The 25698-nt window shown below is 36.9% G+C and overlaps 1 protein-coding gene across 1 annotated transcript in view; it reads left to right on the top strand.

Moving 5' to 3' along the window:
- The window catches only part of LOC102687349 (putative adhesion G protein-coupled receptor E4P), a 35890-nt gene extending 10192 nt beyond the window's left edge, over positions 1 to 25698 (top strand). The window contains exons 6-13 of the mRNA XM_069195756.1: positions 8159 to 8283; positions 11621 to 11815; positions 16513 to 16748; positions 18964 to 19030; positions 19314 to 19405; positions 21540 to 21699; positions 24907 to 24983; positions 25689 to 25698. Coding sequence (XP_069051857.1) covers positions 8159 to 8283; positions 11621 to 11815; positions 16513 to 16748; positions 18964 to 19030; positions 19314 to 19405; positions 21540 to 21699; positions 24907 to 24983; positions 25689 to 25698 — 962 coding nt within the window. The remainder of the gene's footprint in view (positions 1 to 8158; positions 8284 to 11620; positions 11816 to 16512; positions 16749 to 18963; positions 19031 to 19313; positions 19406 to 21539; positions 21700 to 24906; positions 24984 to 25688) is intronic.

Below are 25698 nucleotides of genomic sequence, written 5' to 3'. Positions count from 1 at the left end.
TTCTTCTAAGAAAGTTCAGTCCTGCTGGGCAGTGTCTTAAGTATACAAAATAGCCACACATCTTCCACAAAACTGGTGAATAATTTGGATTACCTCACAGGAAAGCATGTTATAATCTATTGGATAAAGTTATCTGAGTAATTATGGGAAAATATATGTAGCCAAATGAGTGAATTAGGAAATAGAAATAGAAAGTTGAAGGTGATATTGATACATGATCCCCTGTCACAGACTGAGGAACAGTGAGTCTGTCTCTAAATGATGGTGTGTTTGTCTTGTGAATGTCTTGTGTGTTCTGTTGATTGTATATACTTTGGCGACACTTTAATTCATCTGTCATGCTAATAAAGCTTGCAGAATAGCTGATGATAACCAGCTGAACCAGTTACACACACTGGATAGGTTAATAATGCCCGCAGTTTCCTTTCTCAGTCTGTCAGGAGGGAGGGGGTGAAGTTAATTACTGTCTCCTGCCTTTCTTCCTCAGACTAATATTCTCAGTTTAATATCTGATACATCCCCAAAACAAATACTGATGCAATAGTATGAAACAGCACATGGAAAGAGCAGCCAATTTGGGGATGTAGGGGTTTGCAGTGATGTTTACTGAGGTCTGGAAGGTCCCTTCAGTAAAAAACAGTTTACCTCAATTAAAACACACAATATAAGATCACATTAAGAGAAAGCAGGGAAGAAACGAGAAGCAGGGAATAAGACAAATGAGAGATAAGAATCTGGAAGAGTTGGGACTTGTAGCTTGCGTGAGAGCCCCTACTTCATGATCGTCCAAACCTGACTGGAGCTAAGTATTTGAACCTTGCTAGAGAGAGCGTGCTACTCTGTTTTTAGAGGACCAGAAGGTTAAGCTTCTGAAATGCCTTGTTCTTAAATACTGTACATAGAGTAACTTGTGAGTTCTATGTTTTGTTGTGTGTAGTGTAGTTTGTGTCTTGTCATTGTAAGAAATATTTTTTAACCAAATGTGCCTGGATTATTACTCCTCTCACCAAAGCTGTGCAAGAGAACAAAGAATTCACGTGCGTCTAATTATACCAGCCATTCAGGTATATTCTGGAAAAAGCACTTACAAATTGGGGGTTATTGTGATTTCACTTATTGACTAAAACTCTTGGTCAATTCCTGATTTTCATGATTTTCTTAACCCCCCGCCCCCCATTTGTAACTACATTATATATTTGCTAATAATATAGCTCTTGTACTGTAAAATGGAAGATGTTCTTGGTTTTTATTTATCATTAGTTAAAGTGCAATTTAACAAATACCGGTGAAGCATATAGGCTGGTACAAGCTTTATTATAAATAAGTCATGTATAAGCATACAGTAGAGCTGTTTAACTTTGTTTGCAAAGCAATTTTGTTGTGTTCTGCTTTTAGCTACATAAAAGTGGCATAAAATATATTATTTACATGAGATAATTTGAATGTAATTTAAAAGATATCTTATCATATATATGCTGCTGGTTATTATCTGGTTTACAAATGATCAAATTAAGTAACTATAACAGCACATACTCTATTCCTAACCTGCTCCATGCAGTTTAATTCAAACTCGCCAGATTGTATTAAGAGCACATCTCACCAACCAATCAGACCTTGCAAAAAATAACATCACCTTGTTTAAGAAATCCAGTCAGTAGAGTAATGCAAAGAGAAAGAATATTTAGAGCAGGGGTCAGCAACCTTTCAGTACAGGAGTGCCAAGAATTAGTCTATGCACTTGTTTTTAGGGATTATTGTGCCATTGATACTTTTTTAATGTTAATAATAGCTCTACTTACAATCTATTCTACAATCTCAGGTATAACTACATCTTAGCAGTTTAAAAAGCATGCCTAGGGTGTTCAGTTGTTAACTGGCTATGGGAAGGACAAAAAATGTGAAAATATCTGTTCACAGAAGTATAATGATTCCATTGGTGAGAGCAGTAAAAATGCAACTTTCATCAGTCAAAAATTAATTCACAGGGACTTCCAACAGATCATGACTGAGATGCTGTGTTTGCTTTCAGTAGCCTCAAGTGTGGGTAATGAGTTCCATCTGAGCACTGGAATTCAATTAGCTGCTTTCCAAATTCCCAATACCCATTCACTGAAACACTGAAAAAACATGTTGCTGGTATGAGAGTTGTCTGGTTAAATCAGACAATGTTAATCCAAGACTTTGGATATCCTGAAATTCTGATGTCAGTTCTCAAATGTACACCCTAAACACAGAAATATGGATGTGCAATTTTTTGAAAGTTTTTTAAGATATTAGAAAGAGTGGAAAGTTAAAGTATCAAAACGTTTTGGAAGAAATGTCTTCCACATTTGGAAAAGATGCATAACCAGTTTTATCTGCGCCTCCAACTGGTAATTGGGAATAGTGGCTAGAAACAGTTTTGCGATACATTTTTTCATTGTGCTGTTTGTTGTAGTTTTATCTTAATTGCATCAAGACAGTCAACAAAGCATGCTAAAACCTTCCTATAGCTTAGTCAATGAACATTAATGTGAAGTGGAATGTCCTTAAATGCACTGTCCACCTCCTTAAGCAGACTTCGACAAATTAACTATTTTCACCACTGTAGTCATCAAATTATTTAACTGAAATTTCTAAATCTTGACACAAAGATTTTCCTGATGATTAATACAATGAAAATTTACCATGGAGCGGCCAATGTAATCTGCTATGATCTTTATGAATTACTTCTGTTTTCCAACCATAGTAGGGGTACCATCAGTTGTCAATTTGTCAATTCAAACAGCTTTGTTGGCATGACAGATGAATTACAGTGATGCCAAAGCATGTACAATTAACACAACATCTACAGTACAATACAATCATATCATGGATGTTTACATGCAACATACAACACATAGAACCTTATTGAGAGACAGGCTCACTGTTCCCCGGGTTGTGACAGGAGAACACATACAGTACATACAGGCTGCCAGCTCAATTTAGTTCCCTCCCTCATGTCCCAGTAGGATTGGAAGCTATTCTGATTCTGGCACGTGTGGGAATTCTGGGATTAGATTTGTTATTTTCTCTAATCACTAAATACTTTTACATCTTCTAATGCAAATGTCAGTTGTTTACTAACATGTTTGTCTATTTCACTTATGCATCTCTCCACTGATATAGAAGGCACAGGTAAGTCCTTATTTCTAGAGAGGAATGTGCATTTGTTGGGCAAACCATTAAAACACCTCAACAATGAAGAAAAGCCTCTTTTATATAATCTGCATCTGTAAATAGCATCCTTGTAGTGTTTGTCGTTGTCACGCCCTCTGCAGCCAGAGGGTGCTCCTACTCTGTCCTGTCTGTTGTTTCCATTGCTTTGCTGTCCTTCCGGTGTTTCTCTCTCCGTGGGGGTATATATTTCTGGGTCTTTCATTTGCCTTGGCTCAGCATTGACGTTCGTATGTCCTGAGACCCACCTAGCACCAGGTCGCCCCACGTCCGCTAACTGAGAGCATAGGTTTCTATACGGCATTTCCTGAACAGCTGAGCCCGGGCAAACCCCCGTCTCACGTTACGCATAGGGTCTTTTACGCTCTCCTGCCATTCCAAAGTTCGTCCTTTCCGACATCCGTGACAGTCGTGTTCTGCCTGAAAATGTAATTGGGTATTTTGATGTGCAGCAAAAAACACTCTCATAACAGAGTACAAACAGCATGGTCTTTATGTTGAACAAATCCATATTCATCTCCACAAAATGGCTGAAATGAGTAAACATACTTTATTATATTTTCACATGCTAAAGTAGTCATGTAGTTATTATAGTTTATGGTACATAATTCTTGTTCTTTCTTTCCCCTAGATATTGATGAATGTGCTCAAAACTCTTCAATCTGCGGTTTAAACACAATGTGTTATAACAAAGATGGAGGCTTTGATTGTTCGTGTAAAGAAGACTACCTTCCTTCACCTGGACTTGAATGGGAATTTGGAAAAACACGGTGCCTAAGTAAATACATTTCTGTAAAATTGCCAAAACCTCATGCTATCATAATAAATACATACACTGTAGTTACGAACACCCTCTTCGGCTTTTTGTTTTCTTTTCAGGTGCAGAGAAAGACATGGGAGGCTGCCTAAAGGCAAGTGAACAAGAAAAAAATAACTATTTAAAAGACAAAGAGGAAACTATGGTAGCTGAATACAGCCAAAAAATCACACACTAACAAGATCTTCTTGAATTCCTGTCCAGTTCCATTGATTTTTTTTCTAACCATTTTATCCAGTACAGGGTCATGGAGAATACTGGAGCCTTACCCCAGAAAGCAAGGGGTGCAAGGCATGATACACCATGGATGGGATGCAGGTCCATTACAGGGCACACACACACTCACATCAGGGATAGTTTTTTCCAGAAGCCAATTAACCTACCAGAATGTCTTTGGACTATGGGAGGAAACTGGGCCTGGCAAAAATGGGGAGAAAATACATTCTCCACACAGAAAGCACCCCAGCTCTAAAACTAAGGGCTACAGTGCTGAAAGTCAGCAGTGCTTTCCACTGCACCAGCATACCACTTCTAAACCTATATCCATTTTTCTAATTTACAAAAAGTGATTTGTGAACATGAGATGATTTATAAATGTTTAAGAGGCAGTCGCACCTGGAAAAGTTGGTTTTCTTACAATAATAAATACTTATTTCATGCATTTCTTTACACATATGGTGAAAGATGTCTGAATAAAATCATAGTCATGGGTATTCCATTGTACAGTATATTTCAATAAAAGGCAGGATGAGTTGGTACTTGCAACCAAGCAAGATGGGCCAAATAAACTACCATTATCATCATTGTTATTATCACACCTTCTGATGTTACCTTTTGAGGACAAAGTTGAATAGGATATTTGTGAAAGCAGGTAATGACACTACCTGCTTTAACAACACTACTTACATTAGGATGACCACTGAATTCTTCAAGTTTTATAACAATGTTTTATGAAGTTAATTATTCAGTTGTTTCATACGGTATATGTTTCCTTTTCAAAATATAATAGCATGGTTATGTATTTTTTATTTACAGACTAAACCAAAGGATTTTTGCCTCCTTGAGGTTCTCACGGAGCGTATAAAAAAGGATCCAAATGTAGTTCTTCCATTAGGGGTCAGTAAAGGTTTTGCATTCTTGAACATGCATTTGAAACTGCAACAAATATAGAACATAATTTAAATAATACACCCGTTTCAATATGGCATACTGTATTTTGTATTTTGTGTTAAGTTCTCATCTTATGTTAGCAAAATTAATGATATCTATCTCTCTTCTATCTGAGCAAAGCCATGTATGAATGAGATCATTTTTCAGTCTGCTTTGGCAATGTTACAATACTTCTTTAAATGATAAATACCTGTATGCATATTTGTATTGAACAACACTGAGAATGGTAACCACTTATCTCTAATATTTCTCTTCTGTAGACTGTGAAGAATTATTTAGACATAGCTTTGAGATCTACTGAAATGCTGGCAAGTCAAGATGAGAAACTTAAGTCCCAGGTTTTCAATTCTTATATGAAATCCTCAGAAGTACTTGTATCTACCTTGGTTGACCCGGAAACTACAGAACCAAATAAAACTGTAAAAATGGAATCCTTAGGTATGAAAAATCAATTTCACCTTTTGCAGGGCGTTTAGGGACATGTCCATATTTGAAGCTATGTAAAATCTTTTTTTTTACAAAAAAATAATATATTGTACCTCTGCCACAGTTTACTTCAAATGTGATGTTCATTTCCATAGCATAACATGGAAAAGCCTGTGTCTCTAGAGAATATTGGAAGGTCAGGCATGTTTTTTCTCACATTCCCACAATTAAGGACATTGAGGCACTGCTGTTTGTCTTTTTGCAAATACATTAGAAATTGTACCAGTGTAATTGATCTGGGTTTCAAGTGAGAGATGACTGCCATATTAATAAACTGACAACAGATAGGTGTACTGATTGATCTCAGCAATAAAAAGCAAACGGATTTCTTGGGTATGTAGCAAAAAGTATAGAATTGAAATCAAGATTTCAAATGCTTTAGCAAGTCCACTTTAAGAATATTATGTTCTACTTTGTGTTCTATTCTACCTTACCATAGAAAGGATTTTATAGACTCAGAGAGAGTTCAAAGACTTCAACAAGAATGTTTTGCTGTATCAAGTGATGACTTATGTTATTTAAAATGTTGTTGTTGCTGCTGCTGTTCTTTGTTTGTTTTTGGTGATTCCTTGAATGTCTTTGTATTGGAGCATACATGCAAATAAACATTTCATTGCACGTGCATTTGACAAATAAACTGAACTGAACTAAGTGCATTGCATTTCATTACGTTTCACTCTACATTGTTTCATTCTATAACAAAGACTAGGAGTAGATTAACCTATGTATTTAAATGTTTAAGACAGGATCATCCCACAGGACTCATCTGAGAAACAAGAAACACAGGATCCCAAATGGAAACTAATAGCAAATTAATTTAGGGCAGTGAACAGGAAATACTGTTTTATACAAAGATCTGTGAGTGTCTTGAACAGACTTCCCGTATAGTTGGGACCCAGCCTATGTGTTATTTACAAGAACAAAAAGAACTAACATTGTAATTTTAAATTATTTTAGACACTAAACTGCAAAAAAACAACTAGGTTTACAATCTGTCTTATGTCATTTCGAGTAAGACCAAAACTTTGAGATACTTAGAGCCTTAGTCTGTAATAATTGTCTTACATTATGCATGCCTGAGTCATTTTAAATTGCCCACGTGCCTTTATCGGTTTAGGGGAGGAACTTAAAGAGCTCTATTACAAATACTGTTTATGACATCCTGTAGATGCACACATTTACAAATACAAAAGATTTTTTTTTTCATATTTCTTTCAGAGATTGGCATATATACATTTGGAGCCAAGCTAAATCTAAGCACAATTCCTCATCTCACAGTTAAAGAAAATACAATGGAAGTCAATCTTCCAGCCATTGCTAAGAACAATAATGGTAAGTTGTGATGTCAAAAGTGATTCGATCTGGATAGTGGTTCAATAAGTTTCAAGTTTGAGTCTTGGATGAATAATTTACAGACTGTGATCAGTATTTCTCACCATAGAACACAGCTGGCATTTGTCACAGGCTTGAGTGTAACTTTGCTACCTAGCTATTCTCAGTTTTCATCCCAGCAATGGCTTGTATCTCGTTGAGTGCAGTGCTGTCTTCACTGAATCTGCCAAGTGAACTCATGACAGTTTTTCTAGTTCTGCAATTTTCTGATTCAACCTTGGTTTAGAGTCCAAGATGGCCATATGTGAGATTTAAACAGGTCAGCTGTAAACTAGACTGAAAATGAATATATATATATATTTTAGAAACAAGAGGTAAGTGATACGCTAGGAGTCTCATCACTACTCCATAACCTTCAGATAGAATTAAAGAGTCAGCATCAACATCAATGAACAGAAATCTAAGGCAAGCAGGAAAAAGCATTAAGAAATAACTTTACAATGTTTTTAAATTGTTTTGGAATTTGCAATTACTTCCCAAGACATTTCTCCCACAACATTAAATGTTGCTGATATAGTAAATTCTATAACAGAGAAAGTTCCTAGATGGTTTGAAGATTCAGTTTAAGACTTAGCTATTGTCACTGTACGCACAGAAAGTTGATTAAATTGCTTTCTGGTGTTATTTTTGTTAGTTGTAGTTCTGATGTTTTAATATTACGTAATTTTGTCATTACACCAGGTTCTGCATCAGTTGTTTTCATATCCTACACTGGAATAGAAAATCTTTTGCGTGCTGATTACCTCAAGACTGAAAATGTGACAGAGATGCTTTCGGATGTTATATCAGCTACCTTAGCCAAAACAATTAACACAAACCTCTCTGAGCCTGTCAATTTTACACTGAAGCACACAAAGGTACAAGCACATGTTTTATATATCCATTAAGCATGCAAGTTTAAGGTTTGCTTTTGATTTTCTTAAAAAACAATCTTGTGAAATGTCATTACTGTTTACTGCACATATTCAATATACAGTATGATGGAATATCTGCCTTGAACTGACTTCTTGCATACAGTAAAACAAAGCTTTTTTGCTGTTCTTTGTTAGCCAACATCAGAACATGGAGTGATGACCTGTGTTTATTGGAAAGATGCAGGAGAGAAGCAATTCTGGTCTGTGGAAGGCTGCATGGCAAAATATTCAAATGAAAATTATACAATCTGCAGCTGCACCCATCTCTCTACTTTTGCTCTGATAATGCAACTGGGCAACAATAGTGAGGTATTTTATTATGTTCTTGCTTTCAAGCAATATTGCGATGCATTGTAAGTTCTTAGTACTTTAGTTATTTAATAAGACTTTTTTTCAGGTACAGTCAGCAAGCCTTTCAAAATATTTGCAGCGTGTAAAGAATACTATAGAAATCATAATTTAATATCCTGAAGCTCCTTTAATAACAAGAAACTTCAGAGCTCAATTCCAATTTAGACATATACTGTATCAGTAATAATTCAGGATTAAACAGTGCCTGCAAACGTATTTATATAATGATGAAACAGAAACCAAAATTGTCAGATAAATGATTTTCAAATTGTATAATGTTTCCTCCTTATAAAAAAAATCTAAAAATCTTAAACATTTAGAATGCAAATATCATGGCACACGTTTAAAGTCATATTTGTCATAAATAATAAGTGGAAATGATGAAGATCACTTTATCAAGATTTCTTTTAATTTTGCACTGGAATGAATTAAACTAGCTAGGTGCCTCTTGTAATAAGTTATGAAGTGCTGGCACTCAAGAGGAGATGAAAAGTCAAGACCATGCATTTTGTGTGCAGATAACCTTTGTTGAATTGGATTTACTGCATGCTTTGAATTGTAATGCCGGAATTCCCATTTTCAGCTTGAGCTTGTTGGTGGAAAGGTATCTGTTCAATACTGTATATCCTGGTATGTGTTGGATTTCATGATTTCCTCTTCCATGAACCTTCTAAATGGGTTCCAGAAACCACAGAAGCAAAATGACTCCAAAATATAACAGGTCTTCCACAAAACTTTACAGAGGGCATGAGTAGTTAGTTCACTGAAGAGACTTCTTTGCATATCAGCTATAAATGCCACACTCAAGCACGAAACATCAAATAATAGTTTATGATACTTCTCACCTGGAAATACCAGAGAATTTAACATTTTTATTTTTTTACAGTTAACTCTGAATTCACAGCCAGACCAAACAAGCTTTATCAAAGCATGAAGATCCTCTAACAAGTTCCATCTATTTAATTTAATTAATATTGTACAGTGAAACAAAAACAGATTTATAATTGTATCATGAGATGCAGAAAAAACATTCTTAATTGGGATTTCTTATTTACAGCACCGGACAAATTATGTTTCAGAGAATCATTTATTCATTTATCATTTAAAGATCTTGTACAAATCACCTATGGGAGTAGTTATCACTAATGACCCAACTTCACAAACTTTCACTTTGCATTGAAGCACCAGACAAGGATGTCCACTCTCTCCTTCCCTATTTTGCAATATTCATTGTCACGGTTCCACCTGCCCGAGGAGACGCCACTGTTAATTAGACTCAGCTTCCATCACATCCAGTAATCTCAAATACCAATCACAAATCATAACAATAAATATGTCTGCTAAATTATCTGACTTATTTCGCTTTAACTTTGATAATGCTTCTGAATAATATAGGACATTGACGGATGGAGATTCCACTTTACTTTTACCGGATGAATAGCAGCCATCAAGACGAGCATTTTACCAAAAGTAAATTACCTATTCACTATGATACTTATCACCCCTACAAATAAATGGTTCACAACATAAGATTCTATGATCTCTAAATTTTATTGGAAAAATAAAACACAATGTATTGAAAATATAACAAAAAGAATATAAATCTGGCAGACTGAACCAAATTTCCAAAACTATTTCCTAGCAAATCAACATTCATGATTTACCTTTCCTGGGTAAAACTATAAAACATCACACTCTTTTCAAGAACACGGTAATTTCTACAACCCTAAAGGCTTGGTGGAAAATAAGTGCAATCAATAATATTAAAGTGACTCCTTTGTAAGTATTCTCCAATTTGGCACAACCCAGACTTAAACGTAAATAAGAATAACATTTTTTAAATATCAGGGGAAAAAGGAATCTCACAACTACAATACATTTTGGAAAGTAATATTTTTCTTAGTTTCACAGATTTGATCCAAATTATAACATTGAAGAAAAATGTGATGTGCAATATCTGCAGCTAAGAAATGAAATGAAGACCAATATGAGTATTGTTAGTAACCCTCTGCAGCCACATACACTATTAAAAAATGAATAAAATCTCACTTTTAAAATATTGATTATCTAAACTGTAAAAAATAATTATATCTCTCCGGAATTAACAACTGGGAAAAAAATATTTCCATTTCCACAGATACAAATTTCTGGAATCAAATTTCTATTAATATTTTTCCATGACAATTCATTCAATACATAATTATTCATAAAATACATATCACACAACAAAAAATGTTTCATTGCATCAGACACATGCACACACAGTAGATTACATACTTATGACCATTATCTCCATGCATCTATCTTCCATTCCAGCAGTTTTGGAAAGATGTAATTGAAAAAAGGTCTTTCTTCACGAGTTGCAGTATTTTGCTTTACCCATTTTTATGCTTATTGGGTGATTTTTCAGTTTTAGATCCCAAGATAAAAAATTCCAAACCAATACGTGTTTTCATAACCATTCCTAAAAAATCCTATGAAATTAATAAAACAAAAATGTCAAAAAGCATGATAATGGAAGCTACTACTGAATGTTTTACACATACAGTAGTTCAACAAATATTTTGTGCATACTTCACACATTTTAACTAGAAAATGTATTTTTAGGGTTTTTTTACATAAAGTGGCCAATCCTGCAATAGCTCACAAAAGTTTGGTGGCAGACTACTTTCTAGAGCAGTGTACATTGATGCAAATGATAGGAATACACACCATTTATGCACATCTCACCTGGATTCAATTCCAGACTTTGAAGCTCTCTGCATAGAGTTTGTATGATCTCTCTGTGTTCATGTGGGTTTTCTCCAGGTGCTCTGGTTTTCTCCCACAGTCCAAAGACATACTGGTAGGTTAGGTTAACTGGTAGGTTAGGCCACCCAGATTGGCTTCTGAGGGAACTGGCCCTAAATTTAGTGTGAATGTCCCCTGTAATGGAATAGCATCCCATCCAGGTTGTATCCACCTTGTATCCTTTGTTTGACAGGATAGGCTGCAGCTCACTTGCAACCCTGTATTGAATAAAGTGGTTCAGAAGGATAATAAGTGACAGAATTAGGCCATACTGTATGAGCTTATGATGTATTGTCATGAATGTGGCCTCCACTCATGAAACAGAATGAACAACAGAGTATCCTGTATTTGCCCAAATGATTACTTTTAAATATTTCAAACCCAGTTCCAATTAAATTTGCTCAAATACTAATTATAAAAACCATGTCCAAGACCAAAACCAAACATCTTCCATTTCTTGAAAGACATTTCAGAAACCTTACAGAAAAATGTGTTTGCATTTCAGAAAAATCCTGTTCTGGATTTCATTAACAATGTTGCAGTAATACTGGGCCTGGTTTTTCTCGCCCTCGCAATCATGACCTTCATTTTCTGCCACTGGAATCCAAAAATCAACAATACCACCCGCCTTAACCTCTGTGTCTGCCTCTTCCTGGCTCAACTGCTCTTTCTTGTGGGGGTACCACGTACAGAGATAAAGGTAAGAGAAGAGTGATGGACTCTCTAATCTTACAAGAGATCAATGTAACTCATAAGTACTGATGGAATTGTATATTGATCTCTTTGTGGTTTCCTGGGAGTAACGACACTATTGTAAGTTCTAAAAACTTAAAATTACAATTACCATAATCAGGGCCATCTCAAAGGGGTTGTGAAGGGGGCGGCTGGCAGGGTCCCACGCCAGCCAGCTCCCCCCCCAACCCCAATATACAATCCCGCTTCACAACATAAAAATATAAATACATACATGTTTAAATATTTTAATAAAGCAACTCTCAAAACTCTTATCTTAACTCAAGATAAAATTTTAGGTTAGTGGGAGAGCAGGTTATATTAAGAACTGGAGGCATGTCCCGCGCTAACTGTGTCATAAGCCATCAGTTGCAAGCTAAAAGGTATTGAGACATAATTAAACTAGCTTGGAAAAAAAGTTAGCTGGTGGAAAAATGGTGAGCACAAGCAGAGATAGGGACAAATTTAGAAAATACTACAATGTGTGTGACAAAAGAAAAAGGAGGCAAAAGAGGGAGGATGCAAATGTGGCATTTACAGGGTCTTTGGAAAGGTTTGTTGTAAAAACCAGGAGCGAAGAAGAAACGGACACGAGTGGTGATCACGGGTGGTGACACAGGCCCTGCCCACCCCTTGAGATGGCCCTGATCATAATAACAAAGTACCTGATTATCTAAATCCTTACATCTATTTCAGAAACACTTCTGCCAATTCAGCCTATCCTGGCAGCAACATGTGCAAGTCAGGGTACACCCTGGATGGGACAACAGTCCATTGCAGGGCACACACAAAGAAACAGACACTCAGACACACACTCACACCTATGGTAAATTTTTCCAGAAGCCAATTTACCTACCATTATGTTTTTGGACTGTGGGAGGAAACCAGATTTACCAGATGAAACCCATGTGAACAGTTTTTTTTTTCCTATGGTCATTTACTTCATAGAAACAATGCCTCAAAATTATCTGCACAAGGCAAAAACAACTCCCTATAAAGGAAGCCTATAAAGGAGTAGAGAAAATTATTTTCAAACTGCTTGATATACTGTACTGGTGTAGATTGGCTACAACCATTACAAAACAGTATGAGTTGCCGTTTAGGCCATTATTCAAACTTTACCTCTCATACACACACAAATTGCTCTCACATACACACAAAATGCTCTCACACTCTCCATTTTACCTCTCACATTCATATAAAATACTCTCACACTCTCCATTTGACCTCTCACATACTCATGAAAATGCTCTCATAATCTCCATTTTATCTTTCGCATACACATAAAATGCTCTCACATTCACTAGTTTTACCTCGCACATTGCACACAAAATGCTCTCACATTCACTGGTTTTACCTTGCACATACACAAAACGTTCTTACATGCACTAGTTTTACCTCGTACACATAACACATACACATGTAGCGGCGAGGCTTAATAATAAGGCAGAATTAAGTGTTTCTGAGCTTTCCCAAATTAGGCCTCATTTCTTTGTTCATCTCTGTGGTGCAGCCACAGAGAAACCATTCATGCAAGGTGATTTAAGGTCCAAGGACAGCTCCCAAAGGGGGATGCACTTAGCTAAGCCTGGCTATCATGATCAATGGTCATCCATTGGCGCCTATCTGTCTAGGGAGTGCCAGTTGGACATCTGGACTGCATTACTAAGTGGCAGGAGTAAGTGACTCATATCTCACCTTGATCAACCAATCAGGGAGTGGTAGGGCCGAGTAACCCACGTGGGACTCTGATGCCCATGGAACTTTCAGCCAATCAATGAGCTGAAGTTCCTCCAGGTAAAAACAGGCAACACAGAGAGCCTCTGAGATTCAGATTCAGATTCAGATTCAACAATTCTAAAGGGAATTCAAAGGAGAATCCCAAGGGCAGGACATTCTCGCAGCGCGCCTCCTGACCATCCTGAGACTCAGCCCGGACAACCACGGAACGGCCAGTGTGTCCGAGTGCCAGAACTTTCCTTTGTTCTAAGAGTCTAGAGTGGAGGTTGCCAGAGAGTAACCAGCAGCAGGCCTCGTGAACAGGTCGGAACTGTGGACAGCTGAATCACTATTCAGAACTAGCTCTTCATCATAAACGAACCGGTCCTCTTCCTGACTTGCTGGGACCCACAGTCATCTTTTCTCCTGTGCACAAACTTTGCTAGTTAAAGCCAACACTAACTAGCCGGTCAGTGAGCATCAGCAGCGCACCGTCGCAAGCCGCACAGCACAGCCTGGCACGGAGCCAGAGAGCGCGGATTGGACAGCAACAGCCTGCAACTGTTTCTTTGTGCCCGCAGGAGATCTGAATCCCCAGAGATTGGATGAGTATTCAACTTCAATGCATTACAGCTCGAGAATTCAATTGTTATCCAAACCAGTTGATATCAATTTAATTCCTAAGAGTTATGTACTTGTTTTGAGTATCTAATGTAGAAGTTGTAACCAAGTTCACTTTACGAAACGGTCTTAATGAATGATATACTGAACGTATGTCCTCTTGATATGTGTAACACTTTGTAACTGACTGAATATATATCTTTTGTATTCTGATAACCCTCTCGATAAGATCTGTTAGTTTTACATGCATCTTCTATGTATTAATAAATGTATCCTCGTGTATTAGTACCTGTGTGTGCGCATTGTTTGAGTTATGTCGCATGGTTGGATTCTAAAGCCATCAAAAGAATCAACTTTGTGATTTACTGCTACAATTAATAATTGTCTCAGTAAATGCCCAAACCCTACAGAACTGGTGCCTTCAGAGAGCCATTATGATTACATATTTGGCGTCCCTGAACCGGTTTTCCCTACACACATAAAGCACTCCTTCATAATGTGAGCGTGAGAGACAAAACTAGTGAATGTGAGTGCATTTTATGTGTATGTGAGATGTAAAACTAACGAATGCGAAAGCTTTTTATGTATATACGCGAGAGGAAAAATGAAGAGTGTGAGCATTTTCTGTGTATGTGAGAGGTGAATTATGGCCCAATGTAGGCGGCCCATCTAAATGGCACAATGCGATTGGCTGACAAAATTTATCAACAAGCTTTCTAATTCGCTCCAAGATGGAGGAAAAAATCAACCTCAAACACAACCAGCACTAAGCCAAGCCGTAGCTTTAATTAATAACATCTCAGCCACACCAGAAGCAATAGCTTCATTGTCATCGGCTATGACACCTGCGATGAGTGTTCTTGTGTGTATGTGAGAGGTAAAACTAGTGAATGTGAGAGCTTTTTGTGTTTATGTTAGATGCAAATCTAGTGAATACAAGAGCTTTTTGTGTGTATGTGAGAGCACTTTGTGTGGGTATGAGAGGTTAAGTTTGAATAATGGCCTAAACGGCACCTCATAAAACAGTTTCAGTTTCTCATTGCTTTTAGTAACTTGTTCAGAACCTCAATAAGCACTTGCAGTTTCTAAGTTTAAATTTCAAGTGGAAGGAAAATAAACAATACACACTTTAGACAGATTTAATATTTTGGTCTTGTGGCACAATCGTGGTAAATGAGATCTTTAAAATAGGTTGGTCCAGGTTAACAAACACACCAAAACAAAGTTGTAATGTTAAAAAAATAGTGTCTTTTTTAAAGTGTAATGAATTTGAAAAACTACATACATAAACCAAAGCAAAAAACTAACCTCTTCATTGAGCTCCTGCCTCTGTAGGCGAGAGTAAACATTATGGCTAGCAGCATCACAGGAAACCAAAGGCAAGAAGAAATAATGTTAATAATAGTAGTACAACACTTACATCCATGAAGTGGAGAGAACATCATTGACCTTGAGGAGGCTCAGGCAGGAATCTCTGTTGGCAAGCAGGAGTCTGGAGAACTCAAGTAAACCAGAGTACTGAAAGCCTGGATGACCAGAACCGCAGGTGTACCAGTTGGATGCCAGTGGGTGGAGAAAGCTGTGAACAATGTGCCCAGACCTAGCAGAGTGAGCACCTACAACCAGGAATGTTTCAACAAGAAAAGCAGAAGAAAAAAAGATTGGGGAAGGGGAAAACACAAAGAAAACACAGATAGGCTGAGGCTGTAGGTACAGTGGGTTGGATGGTTGACCAGAAATTGATAGAAAGAGAGAGAGCAAGCGGACCAAGTGGAGATTGTGTAATAGGAAGTGACTGTGGTTGATCTGGAGTTTCGGGAAGAGGTGACATCAGAAGAATTACAAAAAAGACAAGATACCATAAGTGTGCAGCAACCTAATTGCTGTTCCTGGACTGATTGAAGGGGAAGACTACTTGTTTGAGGTGATAAGAATGGTACTCCAGTACTTACCAACTTTGGATTGTATAGTCTGGCAATGCTAAGCACAGCAACGGACACCAGAAGATGATGAGAATATATCCAAACAAGGAACATACAGTAGAAAAGGCAGCAATAAAGGTAAACTCTAGCAATGCCAAGTTCAAGAGAGCCACCTGTCTCTGTCTAAAGCAATAGCCAAGTGGAAGAAAAAAAGAGGAGCTTAGCAGGGAAGATATTGGTTGTACACAAAGCTAAATAGATCCTGGCTGACTCAATTCCATCAAAAGTGCATAAGCTACTGTACTTATCCTGAAAAATGTCTGTTAAACAAAGAGGGGCAAATGAGGGACAAGAAAGAAGTGTAAATGTTTTCTATTAACAGACACCCCTTTCCCATTTCTAGATTGTCTGTTCAATCATAGCTGGGGTCCTGCACTTCCTCTTCCTGGCCAGTTTTGTGTGGATGTTACTGGAGGCCGTACAGCTCTTCCTGCTGGTGAGAAGCCTGGCACAAGTGAGGATAATCCAAAAAGAGGGACTGCGTTCTGCTTACCTCCTACTGATTGGTTACGGCATCCCTACTGTTGTAGTGGGTGTGTCAGCAGGATTGTTTCCTAAGGGTTACGGGGATGATAAACAGTAAGTGCTAATCAATCATATGCTAGTACTAGAGAGCCTCAGTGAACCACAATCTTTGTGTCCTTCCATAGATTCTCAGTGGGATTCAAGTCTGTTCTTTGACTGGGCCACTCAAAAACATTCACCTTCCTGTTCTGAAACCACTGTAGCATTACTTTGGCTGTATGGGGTCATTGCTCTGTTAGAATGTGAATTTTCTCTCAAATCTAAGATGTTTTGCTTCAGTGTTTGTTTATATGATCAGAGAATCTTTTTTACATATGGTCTCATATCTTCTTGAAAACCCTAAGCATACTGTAATGTGGTCTTTTCTCAGGAGTATCTTCCATTTTGTCTCACTATCACAGAGATTAAACCTGTGTAGTGCGACAGTGACTGTTGTCCTCTAGATAAGTTCTCCATGTTCTCCAGTTCTCTCTCGGCAATGGGATCTTCTCCTTCTTCTCTTTCCAACGTCTTTCTTGCCCAGTTGCTCTGTTTGGGAGGATGGTCTTCTCTAGGAGACGTCTGGGTTGTTTTATAGCCTTTCCATTTTCTAACGATGGATCCAACTATTCTCCTGGGAAATAAATTAAAAGTGTGATTAATGAATGTGGTTAAAAGTGTCAAAAGAGATCAAGAAGAATAAGGATAGAAAGAGAACCAGAATCAGAAGCCATGAGAAGATCGTTAGTGACATTAACAAAGGCAGTTTCTGTGCTATGAAGATCTTGGAAACCAGATTGGAAGGATTCAAAGTGATTATGTGGACTACAAAATATGTTTACAATAACGACAGCAAGTATTCATAGAAAAGGCTAGAACATTCTAGCATTTTATAAAGTTTATAAATTTTATATATAGATATAGAATGAGCAAAAACATTTTCAAAATTACCACAGTAAATGACCGAGTTAAAGACTTTGATGTAGAAATACTGTTGTGTGCTTTATTGTTTGATTTGTAGCTTCCATCACCATCTATATACAATATGTATAATATATTTATATTCAGAAATGTTATGCTTCTCTTATTTTTATTTTCAGCTACCATAGTTTCCCTTTAGTTACATAATTCCATATTAAGCGGATTCGAAGAAGCAGAGTAGAGAAACAGATTAAATGAAGCAGTCATATCACTGTCTTCTAATGCAACACAAGTACTACCTATCGATTGTCTTTGCAGCAAAGTAAACCGCACTGTGCTGTAGCATCTCTAATGTAGCAATGAGTACTATCATACTGAGTGGTTCTGAGTGACTGCATCTGTATATTCTTCTGATATTGTGCCAACCAATTGAACTGACCAAGAATGCATTCAAAGTGGACACAAGTAGATTCAAACTTTAGAGTGATCTCACAAAGAAAGTGGATCCACCTGAGTTGCATTTAGGGTGTCATAGATAAGGGTGAATAATAAAAAAAAAAAATTCATGTAGTTGTAATAAATGTCCAAACCTTTCATTGCTTTCATTACAGTTTGACACTACAGAGTAATATGTGTATGTCATTATTAAAAATCCCATATAAATGTAATTCTATTTGGGTTTCCAACTTAAATTATGAAAAAAAAATCCATGGGGGAATACTTTCTGAAGTCACTTTTAGTGAGAAATCTGTTTTATCGTGAGACATGTAGTTCTTGAGAACTGAAGAGTATTCAAAATTTGGTCTCAAATGGTCTTTAAAATAGTTATTTTAATAAATCTTTCTTAATTGGTTGCAAAACTATTCTCCAAATTATTGCTCCAAATGCTGATCATTCACATAATTAGTATTAGTTTAATTAGTTTAACAACAGACCCCTATTGATGACAAATATTAATTAGTATAATCCATTTGGCCAGACTAATTGCCTTTTTTTTAAATGCTCTTCATTCATTTACAGATTTCAGCTTTTCATACCTCCCCCCATATTCCTTTGTGTGGACACTATTTCTCATCTTTCTGCTCATTTTCAATTACTCTGTCCTTTGTCCTTGATGACTTTATTCTCACCACATAATTTTCTCTGTCATACCAGAAGAAGAATCAACAGCAAAATGTTATTTCTTTCTTCTATTTGTCAGCATGGAATTAACTTTTCCTTGTTCCTTTGACCCAACGCACACTGACGCACTTCCTTAATCAAACATAATTCATTAGCTAATTCATAGTGTGTATACATATTGATTTTCACAGTTCATGTGTGACTCTGTTCTATATTCATAAGAAAATCTGCTGCGTTTATGTTTCAGATGCTGGTTGAAAAGTGAGAAAGGCTTCAGATGGACATTTCTAGGCCCACTGTACTGCATTCTCACAGTATGTACAATAGTGGTCTTTATCTTGATGAGTAAATATATAATACACAGTTTACCACACTTTTCTGTATTGCTTTCACAGAACTGAAATATCGCTAATAAAATAATAAACATTTTATATGCCATTATCAATTAATGGTGAAAATGATAGAGGTACATTAATGTTTCATCAAGTTAAAGCAAAACATTATTATCTAATATTTCATTATCAGAACCAAGCATCTCTTTGAGCTATGACTTTTATGGAGTTTAATTATCTGTTTAATGTGGGTTTTTTTTTACAGCTTAACTTGTTTCTGTTTTCTGTGATTGTCTGGAATCTCAGATTGACTCTGGTTCATATGAAGAGTGATATCTCCAAAGTGAATGACACCAGGTAAAAGTAGTGGGAAAATGTATAATTTGTAGATTGCAAATGTCTTATATATGCATAAAGCATCTAATACAGTAATAATACAATATTAATAATACATTAATGTACTTTTGCATGCAAATATAATACTGAAACCAAAATGACTGTTATAATAAGCATCATTTTAATAATCAGGATAAGAAAGACATATTTCAATGACATTTGAAACTAGGTTTCTATACTGTATATTTAGGTAGTATTATTATCATACTGCATACTGTATACTAGTTTTATCCCACTTCCCAAAACCATACAGAAAACGTATTGTTGCTCTTAATTCTTCCTCTTAGGCTTTGATCCCTAATCCCCCGGAAAAAGACCATTGGGCACCCTTATTTCATTTTACAGCAATGTCAGGAGTGACTCAAGTGCTTCATTATACCAGTGGTATCCACGTCTGGTCCTGGAGGGCTACCAGAAGTGGATACCACAATCAGGATACAGCCTAGCCTGTTTAATATGAAATCTATAATCCTCAATAAGTAAATGGTTAGAAACAGTGAAAACACAGACTGATGAATAACTGATTCAATTTAAGTCAACCAGAAGGCACTGATCATCCAGGAATGGGAGTGGAAATCAGTGCTCTATACCGTGGTTTATTATAATAATACTTTATTATTGTTTTCGATATTTTGAAAAATCCAGTTATTCCCCCTTTAAATTTAATAGAATCTGAATTTAATTTAATACAAGAAGCATATAAATCAGATAAGGTAAGCTTCAATAGTGTGAAGTTCCAATTTGTAAACAGTATTTTTATGTCCATATTCGTCATAATCTCCCTCATTTAGGACTCCCTGAATTACATATACTGTACACCTTCCCTGGCTGGAATGCCCATTATGTTAGTGTGACAAAGTTGATCCCAATGCTACTTGGTGTTACATCCATGCTAAACATAGGCAATCTATATTATAGATTCAATATTATCAAACATAAGATTTTAATGATAAATGTCATTTAATTAAAAACAAAACTACACTGTTCTAAGTTAGTTGATTCATGACTAAATTTATAATTGAAAGGGATTGTGGCATTTGATTATGTTTATCTATTTGACTCTATCTACAGTATATTTATCTTATTTCTATTTTAATGTACTGATGTAAATATAGAAATCTACTGTATATGGGATATATTATATTGCAAGAAGGTCAGTAATGTTAGGGGTCTAGGTAATCTTAATTTTGATGTGATAAAGTCAGGACTACTCCACTAAACCCCAAGCCCCAAAAATTTTATAATGGAGCAACTGAAAGAAACACACCAGTTTCTTAAAAATGGCAAGATTAAGTTTTGCAAAATTACATCTCCTTATCGTGTATTATAGTAGATTAGCATATTAAAGAATAGACTTTTGGCAGTGAGAGACATTCCATTGGAGGTAATTAAAGGTAGTAAACACTAGAATGGACCCATAGATAAACACAGGAATAGAATTCAACATATTGCTTTTCTTCAAATTTGAGCTGTGAAACAGATCTTTTTTCTAAATACTGTTATAATCAGATTCTGGAAAACTAAACTTAAAAAGTTCTGGAGTTTTTTTCATTATCATAATTGAGCTTTGTTACTTATGTTAAAAAAATCTGGTTTCCTGTATTGTGGAATCTTCAGGCCAAACACATTCTCTTTTTGTGATGCATTTTTCAACTCTAAAGTTGGTTTATGTGTATTGAGATTACATAGGCATAATTCTAGATTCTCTATTTCTATAGTAAGTAGGACTATAAGAAATGACTTAATGTACTGTATATACCTATCTTTAGTGTAACTGTTGTCCCTTTTGTAGTTGTAGTATTTGCTTTTAATACTCTTTTGTGTTGTCTAAGATTTAGCCTGATTATTACTCAAGTTGTGCTGCAAAATAAAAAATAAAAAAACGTTTTTTTGCATATTTATTTGCACATTTTGCATATCCATGAGGTTGCTTCCTGAACTATTCATATTTGCAACAATATTAATTAGTTTACTTTGGTACTATACCATATTACATTTACTTAGAAAGGTAACAGATTTTTTAGATGTAAATTAATGTGAAGATGGGGAAGTAACAACTTTTCTCAGAAGTTGATGTTTTGTACTTCTCTTCCAGGATAATACTTTTCAAATCTGTTGCCCAGTGTGTTGTACTGGGGTGTGGATGGATCCTGGGCTTCTTCCAAAGTTCCACTCTGCTAACATACCTGTTTATTGTGCTGAATTCACAGCAGGGTACTTTCATCTTCATTGTTCACTGTCTGCTTAACAGAGAGGTAACAGTTCTTTCTCTTTGACCTTCTAGGTTTCAAATACAACATGATTATCAGGATAGGTAAGACAGTGAAAAGACAGAGGATATTTTCTACAGCATAATTGGGTATTAGATACACATCCGAGGGGCAGGCATTTTGTTATGTGTTTGGAGAGGGGAGGGAATAATATAGAGTGCACTGATACAAGTTTTCCCCCACAACTTTTCTTCTAAACATTACCACTTTCTGGGGCCTTGTGTTTTGATGCTGTACTGTTTTGAAAGGGTATTAACCAAAACAAAAGCACATAAATGGTCATTAATGTCAATCACTACTTCACTGATTGTCTCGCTGTAACAGTACACACAGGACTGAGAGATAGAATGGTGTGTGGTAGTATGGGAAAATATGCAAAGATGCTACTTTTAGTGGATCTAATAAATCTTTTGTAGTCATTTTTTTGTATGTTTAACACAGAAATGTGTTACATTTGTTCTTTTAATGTGTTTTAAAATTGGCATCAGACAAATATAAACTGAGTATGTGTCTTACTGGATTTACTGAGTGTCTTTAATTTCATGCCTCCCCCCAGACTCTGTTATTACAGAAATTGTTATGTTGAAGTACAGTGTTGAGTTAATTAGGTACATGTACAAGCAATGGTGAATGAATGGAGACAAGATGGCTGGAATACTTATGAGGGCGAAAACAGTGCTGTAAATGTTACATACCCAGGAGCTTGAGTCTGACAACTCAGGGAGAGTGGCCGGCTAACTACACCTCAGGTGGAAAGAAGAGGCTGGCACAACACAGCACTGGCCTGGGGTGAAACTATCCACTGAAATGTGCTGACTGGTGTCTGGGAGAAAGAGCTGCTGGGGTCTTGCTCTCAATACTTCGGAGTGGATTTCTGTAGCCAGGTTCCCAGGGGAAGGGAGGCCCTAATTGAATGGAGGACAGCCCAATGTTGTTGCCCAGGATGCAGACAGGTGGACTGGAAGACTGGATCACAAGAGGGGGAAGTGCAGGGAAAGCAGGTGCAGGATGGAAATGAACCACCTGCCCAGAAGGCATCACAGGGCAGAGAGGTCCAACCTTCCACTCTGAACAAGAAACTCTGAATCAGAAAGGTCTGACCGGTGGACATCAGGAAACAGGTTGAATCAGGATATATGCCCCTCAGAATACACTAGGCTTACACTGTTAGACCTCCAGGGAAGAACTGGCTCCATCTCCCAGATCTCTCAGGTTCCATCTGGACCAGGCCAACAGAGATATCCGCTGAGATCAGTCCTAGTTTCAGACCCATCCTTGAGTCCCCTCTCAGCTACTGGAATCCTTTGGACAGCACAGCTGCATGTAGAGCACCCTAACCTAGCCCAAGTAAACTGAAAACAAGGAACAAGAAGGGCTATGCTCAGATGCTGAACGGTAGATCAGGAGTGGTATGAAGAATCGTCAATGCCAGATTGCCGAGGAGAGGCAACGCAGGGTTAAAATACCCTCAGAGCACCCACTGCAGTGACAGTTCTAAATACGACCAGGTGCTTTGCATTAACTGTTTCCACAGTAGTCAGGGTGGAATGGATGTGTGGCTGCTGGCCCCCAAGGTGAAGCACGGCTGGGTGAGGAGCATCTTACAAAAGTGACGGAAAGGATAAGATCTTGACAGTAATTAAGAATATGAAAGAAGAAGAGAAGCAACAAGACACAAGAGCAAGAATTATAGCATTACAGACTTCACCAACTATTTCTCCTATTGACCTTCCTTATACATCCCTTCACAGATGGCAAACCCAAACTACAGAGTATCCAAAAAACACTTTCAGACAGAGGTATTTAACGATCTATAAATCTTCTATGGCGTCAGCTCCTCATGCTAGGAAATGATCAAACTCCATGGCCCCATGGACCAGTGTAATGGAAAGCTCCATATGCACAACATCAAGGGAAGAAAAGACTCACTAATATTTGAGAAAGCTTGTAAGGAAGCTGACACCACTTCCTGTTAACACTAATGCCAGCTAACCATGTCCATCCCTGCACAGATACATCTAGTAATGAGTCACCAATTAAAAAAATAAATACTAGAGAGCAAGGTATATATTTCACAAAATAGTATATAAGTTTGAGTCCTTCCTCCAAAACACTTACCCAACTGAAAACTCCCACTTACAATAAAAAAATGCCAGTAGCCAAAAAAGCACAGAGCCATTGGTTCTCAGCCCTGGTCCTTTGAATCCCCTGAGTCTCCTAATGTTTACTCCAGCCAATGTGTTAATCAAAACTAATTGATTTCACGTGTTCTTAAATTTTGTATCAGCTGTTAAAAAGATATACAGTATGAAGATTGTAATTGGTATCATCACTGCCTTCATTCAGGGGGGTCAGATGAAATATGACTGACTGGACTTTTGTAAATTGTAGTTTTTAATATTTAAATATTACCTTATTTAATTGCAGGGTGATATATCAGCAGCCATATCACCCTGCAACTCACAACTGGCAACCCACTGAAGTTAAGCAGGTGTGAGCCTGGTCAGTACCTGGATGGGAGACCTCCTGGGAAAAACTAAGGTTGCTGCTGGAAGAGGTGTTAGTGGGGCCAGCAGGGGGCGTTCACCCTGTGGTCCATGTGGGTCCTAATACCCCAGTATAGTGATGGGGACACTATACTGTAAACAGGTGCCGTCCTTTGGATGAGACGTAAAACCAAGATCCTGACTCTGTGTTGTCATTTAAAATCCCAGGGTGTTTATTGAAAAGAGTAGGGGTGTTACAACAGCATCCTGACCAAATTTCCCATTGGCCCTTACCAATCATGGCCTCCTAATAATCCCCATCTATGAATTGGCTTCATTACTCTGCTCTCCTCCCCACTGATAGTGGTGAGTGTGGTGAGTGTTCTGGCGCACTATGGCTGCCGTCGCATCAACCAGGTGGATGCTGCACATTGGTGGTGGTGGAGGGGAGACCCCATTACCTGTAAAGCGCTTCGAGTGGAGTGTCCAGAAAAGTGCTATATAAGTGTAAGCAATTATTATTATTATTATTATTATTATTATTATTACCTAACATCTTCAACATTTTCTTAAAACTTTTCCTAACAATGTCCTATCTCCTGTTTTGGGAACATATCTTTAAAGGTGTTTGTTTAAGCCCGATGTGACCCTCACTAAAATACAATGGAAAATAGCTGTTTTCTAATATCTATGTTTGTTTTTACAGGTGAGAGAGGAATATAAGAAATGGTTCCCATGTGTCTGCGCAAAAAAAAAAGCATTGCTGTCTGCAGAGCCCTCAATGTACACACAAAATGTATCTATGGTAAAAATTGTATTCCAGAATATGCACTCCTCACTTTTATCACACTTATGCACACAACCTGTTTTCAGTGTTTTGCTCACTACACAACGTGATGGGTGTTAAAATTAACTGGTTTAAGTTTAGACAAATCCTGCTGCAAAACCAGAGATCAGTTTTTGTAAATTACGTCTGATTAACACAAAATTAGAAACATGAATATGAAGGATCTGAAGAAAAAAGGCACAAAACTCTATTACTGAGATACAAAGAGCACATTAATATCATTATACAGCAAATTGTACCACCAACTGCTATAGCACAAGCATTTTGCATACTTTTAAAATAGTTTAATTTATTTTTAGTGTCAAGGTTTTTGGTGACGAATTTAGCAGTTCTGCAAATTTTCAAGGAGAACATATGAACTACATATGAATCACCCTTCTCATTGTAAGGTTGATTATTGAGTATCTCAATATAAACTATTACACTATATTCATCAGCATCCTGATACAAACCTGTGTGGTTTCAGATTGTGTGAGAGTTCCCATCACTAAAAGGCAAAATACATTCATTTTCTGTAGCCCATTAGGTTTGTATTATGCAGCTACAGTATTTATTGTTTAGTTGTTAATTTTGTCTTACAGTTGCTTCTAAATTGTTATTTAGAGGACTAAAAAGTCATAAAAAAAATTATTCTTCCTCAGATCAAAGTAG

Source organism: Lepisosteus oculatus, chromosome 11, assembly GCF_040954835.1.
Source record: "Lepisosteus oculatus isolate fLepOcu1 chromosome 11, fLepOcu1.hap2, whole genome shotgun sequence".
NCBI lineage: Eukaryota > Metazoa > Chordata > Actinopteri > Semionotiformes > Lepisosteidae > Lepisosteus > Lepisosteus oculatus.
The sequence above is the reverse complement of the archived record's forward strand: the minus strand, read 5'-3'. Positions and strand labels throughout refer to the sequence as shown.